Raw genomic sequence first — 8,044 nt, 5'->3', positions numbered from 1 at the left:
CAATGTGGCACTCCCTCAGCACTGACCCCTCCGACAATGTGGCACTCTCTCAGCACTGAACTCCGGCAGTGCGGCACTCTATCAGTACTGACACTCCGCTAGTGCAGTGCCTCCTTGGTACTGACCCTCCGACAGTGCGGCACTCCGTCAGCACTGAACTCAACAGTGTGGCACTCCCTCAGTACTGACCTTCTGACAGTGCAGCCGTCCCTTAGGACTGACCCTCCTTCAGTGCTGAGCCTTGGGCTATGCAACACTCCCTTGGTACTGACCCTGCAACATTGCAGCGTTCCCTCAGTAATAACCCTCTGAAATCGCAGTGCTCCCTCAATACTGACCCTCTGACTGTGCAAAACCTTGTCAGTACTGACTATCTGATGGTGTGGCATTCCCTCATAAACTGAACCCCGATAGTGCAGCAACTCCTTCAGTACTGACCCTCTGACAGTGCGCCTCTGTGTAAGCATTGATCCTCTGACAGTACGGCACTCCCTCAGCAATTGAACTCCGACAGTGCGGAACTCCTTCAGTACTGATGCCCCAACAGTGCAGCGCTCCCACAGTAATGACCCTGCAACAGTGTTGCACTCGCTTCTGTAATAGTGAAATGCTCCCAGAGTCATTGCTTCAGTGTCACTGAGTCAAAATCCTGATATTCTGCCCATAATGACATTGTGGGTTTGCGTACGGCAAGTTGATGAAAGCAACTCAGGAAAGCCACCTATCATCACTTTCTTAAGAGCAGCTAGGAGTAGTGGCAATGTGACACACATCAGCTCAGTTGTCTGGATGGCTACTGTGGGATGTTAATTAATGACAGTAGCACAGGTTCTATTCCTGCAGCTGGTTGAGGTTACCATGATGTTAATTGTACCGCACTGTCAGAGTTCAATGCTGAGGGAGTGCCGCACTGTCAGAGGATCAGTGCTTACACCGTGCCGCACTGTCAGAGGGTCAGTACTGAAGGACTTGCTGCACTACCGGGGTTCAGTTTATGATGGAATGCCACACCATCAGATACTCAATGTTGCCCCTTTCCAGAGTTACCTCTAGGTTAAACCGGTCACTAGTTGCTTGTCTGGTGAGAGATTGGTCCTCTGGGGCTATGGTGTCTTCACTTACCATATTCTTATCAGAAAGCCAAGAGACACGAGAATGTAAAACTAACCTGCTAAAGACTGAGGGAGTCAGGAATTTTGTGCCAGCATTGACCTGTGATCTTCAGCAGACTAGTGATCTTCTCTTGGAACAAATATTCACATTCACCACAGTGTCCCATACATTTTATCATTAATCATCACCATGTCTGTCATATTATGGTACCCTTCAATTCTGTTTTCCTTCAATATTCAAAAGCTTAATTGTCTAGCTATCATAGAGACCATAGAAGGAAGAAAATACATCGCATCCTCTTTTTGAAATCACCACTCCTTCCTCATTTTAAATGCATAATCCTGGGAATGTTGATATTATGCGAGAGAATCAACGTACACAGGATGCCTACACGTGAAGGAGCCCCTGCTGAATTCCTCCAGGATACCCGCACAGGGAATCGGGACCAGTGGGTAGACTGAGCAAGCAATAGGAGTATTGTAACAATCCCACTCTCCAATGATAGATCTCTTTGAATTCTCCACAGATTTCAATTATCATTGACATCTTACGCTTCCCCTATGTATGTTAGAGAAGGCGAACTGCCATCCTAATTTGGCTTGTCTGCCGTGTCACCACAGATACAGAGAAATGTGATTGACTATTAACTGCCATCTGAAATGGACCAGGAAGACAAGGGACAAGGGATGCTGAAATTTCCAGTGAAGCGCCCTCTCTTGCAAGAAGGAAGAGCATTGATCAAGGACAATAGACTTGTGCTTGTAGGTTCAACTGTCAATGCTGTTAGAAGCAAGTCTAGTGGAACAAGTCAGTGAAAATGATTGAAGTGATCTGTGCACTGCTTTGGGTGTAGAGAGTGTAAAGTCAGTGAGCGAGATGGAGTTTGCAGGTAATTGGTATTTAAATGTATAGGGTAAAGAAACTGGTGTGCAACCTGAAAGTTATTCTGTATCCTCATTATAATAAATGGCTTTAAAAGTTTTGGTATGGCAGGTCAGCTTGGCCACATAGCACATATATCCTGCAATATGTGTTGAGTCTTGGATGCAACATGTGTCCTACCTATATGAGGGGACTGCCACTGGCCTAACAAGCTTCAGCTCCCATGTTTCAGAGCCTGAGCAGCTGTGGTAGCCATGATTCTGCATCCATGATAGATAGAATTACATTAATATCATGATTATGGAGGATTCCACATCACATATCAGGGAAGTGCAGGCAGAATAAAAAATGGATGACTACCCAGCCATATAAGAACACAGTTGGAATTTGTATACAATTTTTGTTTAAAAAAATCTGGAAACAAGAGTCTATCATTCTTGATTATCAGGGGGCAACACTCATCTGGTTCACTAACATCCTTTAAGGAAGGAAATCCACCATCCTCACCTGGTCTGGGCTACACGTGACTCCAGATACATAGAAATATAGCTGACTTTTAATAGCCCTCTGGGCAATTAGAAATGAACAATAATGAGTATGTGGTCAGTGATGCCCACATCCTTTGAATAAATAAATAATAGGGTATAGGAGTACAATAGCATCTAATTAGATTCCCATTTTGAGTACTGATGAGGGAAATGTTTCCATTGACCTCCAACTCTCACAGTTTTGCCCTTAGTCTATCAATATGCCTTTGTAATTTTATGCTGTCATCGACATTGTCTACAAGGCCACCTAACTTTGTGCAATCAGAAAATTTGGAAATGTGAGTGGCTGAGGCCCTTACACAAATCCTTGTGGGACACTGGCCACATTCTGCCAATTTGAATACCTATATGTCATCCTGATTTGCTGTCGCCTGCCACTCAACCAATTTCCCAATACAAAGAAAAGTGCCATCAAGGGATCTTTGTTGAATTTGCTAAGGATTTGTTTGCAGGCCACTGGACACTGATGTTTGTGTAGGCCATAACGATAATTAAGAGATTAAAGAAGCATGTAGCCTGGTCAATACAATAACGATGGATACCTTCAATCAATATATGGCTTGTTGCTGAGGATGAGATGCTAGAGTGTACCAGTGATGGTTGTCTGAACAGTTTGCTGAAGAACACCTGGGGAGAAGGCTACTTGGGACCTAGTAGTATACAAAGAGCAAAGAAGCCCAACTAATAAACTGGTTGTAAAAGCAGTTTGTGGATCAATGCCCAATTTGATAGAATTGCACATTCTGCTTGATTGTGAGGTAGTTCAATCCTAAGCCAGAGTGTTAGGTTTGAACAAGGGAATTTCTGGTGGTGTAAGGGGTAAACTGCCTGAAGTGGATTGAGAGAATACAGTGAAAAGCTATTATAGTTCATAACAAATAGGTATTTGTTAAAGAAGTATTTCAGGTTTACATGACCAATTCATTCCAGGAAGGTACAAAAACACAAAAAAATCATTCAACTGTGGTCTACAAAGGAAGTATTAGATGAATAGTGAAGGCATATAAGCTTAGCAAAAATAGTTATAAATCTGAAAAATTGGTGGAATTTGGAATGCAGCAAAAGAGGTTCAAGAAGCTGATAAAGAAGGCATGGGGATCAAATATGCATGCAAAGTAATAAAAATAACAAAACAGAACATACTGAAAAACTTGTACAGGTACATTATAAAAAATTATTTGGACAGACATGGGTCAATTGTAGGCAGTGACAACCCCATTTCACCTGGCACTAGGAGTGGCAGAGAAATAGAGGAAAATGTTTGTGTCTTCCATGAGAGTGATACAATAAATCTCCCAGAAATAGTGATCCAAGGGTAAAATGAGTGCAAGGAATAGAAGGAGATTAAAATGTGGTTTTGGAGAAACTATTGAGATTGGAGTTTGATCCACTCACTGGACCTAATAATCTACATTGCAAAATTTTCAGAGAGATAAACATTGAAGTACTGGATACAATGGTAATTTCTCCTAGGGGAAAGAGAAAAGAGGAAGTAAAGAGCTGTTAGCCTAAAATGACTAATACAGAAAATATTCAAATGTATAAATGGCCATCTGGGAAATAGTAAATTGATTGAGTATTCTCAAATGAATTTGTAAATGGAAGACAGCATTTGATGAGCAGGTTAGAGTACCTTGAACAGAAGTGATAACATCGATTTGGTGGATTTACTGTGCGTGGATTATCATAAAACTTTGATAAAGATTTCCAGTAGGGTGGTGTTCCTGAAATTAAAATAAAGAGGGTATGTTGGAAATAACACAGTATGGAGCTGGAAGAACACTGCAGGCCAGGCAGCATCAGAGGAACAGGAAAGTTGATGTTTCGGGTTTCTGAAGGGCCCCGACCCAAAACGTCATATGAAATTTTGACCACATGTTATCTGGCGTATTTTATGCAGTTTTAGTCTACTTACTGAAGGGTTTTTAGAATTTTCACAGAAGGAGTGCAACAAAGACTTACTTAAGGATGACAAAACTCCACATTGCGGAATATGGGATTGTAATCTCTGCAGAATCTCAAAGAATGAAAGATGCTGTCACTCGAATCTTTTAAAAAAAGTTCAAAACCTACACAGGCTAAATGTAGATAAGATGATTACCCATGTTTGGGAGGGAGGGGTGAGTGGTTTAGAACCAGGCAAAAAAGCTACAGCATCAGGGAACATCTAATTATTAGCGAAGTGAGGATTGTTTCTTTATCTGACGGCAAGGAATCTCTGGCGTTCTCTATTTTGTGGAAGCTCAGTCACTGAGTCCGCTTAAAGTAGACATTGATGGATTTCTTCATGCCAATGATGTAGAGGGCTTTGGGAAAGTGCTCTTAAGTAGGATGATTATACAAGACAACATTGAATAGAGGGTGTGCTGAGTGCCCAATCCTGATTCAGTGATCTTGTTTTCACAGGAACAAATCCTACTTTCAATTGGTCACCGAATCGGACACAACCAGATTTCAAATTTTCAAACTGACTGCATTGGCAGTTAAATTAATATAAAAGAAGGAAATGTTGACATAAATAAAACTGAATGCGAATCTTGGTGTTAGAAATAGAGTCATAGAGTCAAACAGCACGGAAACAGTCCATGCCAATCATAATTCCAAAATAAACCAGTCCCGCCTGCCTGCTCCTGGCCCATATCCTTACAAACCTCTCCTATTCTTGGACTTATCCAAATGCCTTTCAAATGTTGTAATTATACCCACATCCATCACTTCCTCAGGAAGTTAATTCCACACATTTGTGTAAAAAAATTGCCTCATGTCTTTTTTAAATCTCTCTCCTCTCACCTTAAAAATGTGCACTCTAGTCTTGAAATCCCCCATCCTATGGATTAAATCTACCAACACCACATTATTTTTAAAAAAAGCTTCTATCAGGTTGCCTCTGAACCTCCTACACTCCAATAAAAAGAAGTCTCAGCCTGTCCAGCCATTATTTATAACTCAAACCTTCCATACCCAGCAAAACCTTGATAAATCTCTTCTGAAATCTCTCCAGCTTAATAACATTCTTGCTATAACTGGGCAAGCAGAACTGGACACAGTATTGCAGAAGAGGCCTCACCAATGTCCTGTACAACCTCAACATGACTTTCCAAACCCTGTACTCAAAGAACCGAGCAATGAAGGCAAGCGTGCCAAATGCCTTTTAACCGCCCTGTCTATACGTGATGCAAACTTCAAAGAATTATGTATTTGTACCTTTAGATCCCTCTGTTCTACAACAGTACTGAAGGCCTTACCATTATTTGTGTAAGCCCTAACCCTGTTTGTTGCACCAAAATACAATACCTTGCATTTATCTAGATTAAACCCCATCTGCCATTTTTCAGCCCACTGACCCATTTGATCAAGATCCCTCTGTAATCTTAGAAAATGTTATTCACTGTTTGCAATGCCACCAATTTTGGTGTTGTTTGCAAACTTACTAACCATGTCTTCTATATTATCATCCAAATCATTGATAAATATGTGCTGAACTTTCATGTGGTATTCAATATCATGGGGTGTCTGGGGAGATAAATAGGATGGCTCAGTTCTCATTGCTTAAAGGGTTGAGAATCAGAGGGGGCAGGTTTAGAATCAATGGGAAACATAGGAAATAAGAACAAGGGGAGGCCAATAGGCCCTTGGAGCATGCTCCACCATTCAAGACGAACTTGGCTGCTCATTCAACTCCCAGTTTATCCTTTGATCCTTTTTGCCCTCAGAACTATATTTATCTCCTTCTTGAAAATATTCAATATTTTGGCCTCAACGCCGTTTTGTGGCAGAAAATTCTTCAGTGAAGAAGTTTTCCTCATTCTCAGTCCTAAATGGCCTCCCCCGTGCCCTTAGATCCCCTGGTTCTGGACTCCCTAGTCATCGGGAACATCCTTCCAGCGTTTCCATTGCCCAGCCCTTTTAGAATTGCATAGGTTTCTACGAGATCCCTCTCTCATTCTTCTAAACTCCATTGAATACTGTGCTAAATGATCCATTCCCTCTTCATACATTCCTCCTGACGTCCCAGGAAAAGAGACAGAAGCAACATTGGAGAATATCCCTTAGGGCACGCTGCATTTAGGATGTGGAATGAACTGCCTGACAGTGTGGTGGAAGCTGGTGCAATCAGCTCCCTGAAATTAAATTAGATCGTCATTTGAACGTGAAGCCTGATGGGCAACAGAGAGGAGGGGAGAAGAAGTAAAAGTGGATGAGGAAAATAACAGACTTGTGGCGGTTAACCAAAGTGAAATGTGTAAGGATCAGCAGGAGGACAGGCAGACAATGTTGCGGGGAACAAATTCCACCAAAAAAAAAATCAAATGTAGGATCTGAATCAGTCCCAAGCGATGAGACAGTGAGGATCTCGAATTAATATTGCTTGGGAGCAGAGTCAGTGAACACTCCATTCCTAAATTAATTGATCAAAGTGAAGCACACTTTACAAGTTGCATTTCCCTTTTCTGCTTCAAGGGCGCCTGATTTTCACGAAACAATTGCCTTACCTCTTCAACTCTCATATTATCCCTGTCGTCGTGTGTTTCATTCCTGTTTTAGGACTTTACAACGCGAAAAATTTCATGTCCTTCTCCAGTTCTTCCTGTGAGAAGAGGAGAATGCAATATCAGCAATCGTTTCAGCAACGGGAGAGGAACGGCAAGGCTTGGAATAAAAACAGTGATATTTTGCAGACATTTGTCTTGTCGATACTTCCAGCGTAAATCGCCTTTAATTTGAGCGATTTATTCGGTCATTTCAGAAAGCTGCTAAGAGCCAGTCACGCAACTGTGAGTTTGGAGTCACCTGCAAGTCAGAATTACTATTGACGGGAGTTTTCCTGATTAAACATCAACCAGATGGCAATTACAAAAAGGAAAAAACATTCATGGTCACAGAGGTGAACTTTCAATTCTAGCATTTTTCAAATTAAATTTCCACACACGGTCTGAGTGAGGATTGAACCTATCTCCCGAGTACACTGAGCTCGGACAAGGATCACATACTCCCATTGGAGCTCATCCAGCGTCTCAGAGAACGGGACCCTGGGAAATGCAAATCGCACCAGATCGAGGTATCTGCAAGGTGCACACGGATCTCTCAATTACCTCTCACTTCCCCTCACCATTGGTATCGTTTCCCCGGTTACATCCGGTGATACTTCTCTTTGGAAACGGAAAACACAAACCAATGTCTCCAAATGGAAAAATAAAATCACCAAATTGTGATTGCAGCAGCTCGGATCTGTTGACCTGACTCAATTTCTAAGGTGAAACTAGAACTGTGAAGACCCAACGTCGTATCTAAAAATATAGCACATAGACTGGGTTAAACTGTTACCTGGAAAAAAAAACACACACACACACCTCTATATCACTGGCATTTGAGCTACAGCCTTTTGCCTGGACAGTTGAAGGTGTGAAAAGTATACATCTACCCAAATAGTAACCGCAACAAACATTTATAACGCATTGACAGGCAAACAGATAAAATGTGTGAGATCAGAGATCACCTTG

At 41.8% G+C, this 8,044-nt stretch overlaps 1 protein-coding gene across 1 annotated transcript in view; it reads right to left on the bottom strand.

Annotated features, from left to right (window-relative positions):
• LOC125487927 (serum amyloid P-component-like) overlaps positions 1-1,125 on the bottom strand; it is a 2,583-nt gene extending 1,458 nt beyond the window's left edge. The window contains exon 1 of the mRNA XM_048620576.1: positions 1,048-1,125. Within this exon, the coding sequence (XP_048476533.1) occupies positions 1,048-1,125 (78 nt within the window). The remainder of the gene's footprint in view (positions 1-1,047) is intronic.
• Between the last annotated feature and the right edge of the window lie 6,919 nt (positions 1,126-8,044).

This window comes from Rhincodon typus, chromosome 47 (genome assembly GCF_021869965.1).
Source record: "Rhincodon typus isolate 14 chromosome 47, sRhiTyp1.1, whole genome shotgun sequence".
NCBI classification, from domain to species: Eukaryota; Metazoa; Chordata; class Chondrichthyes; order Orectolobiformes; family Rhincodontidae; genus Rhincodon; species Rhincodon typus.
Note: the sequence above shows the minus strand (reverse complement) of the source record. Positions and strands in the feature narration are given on the sequence as shown.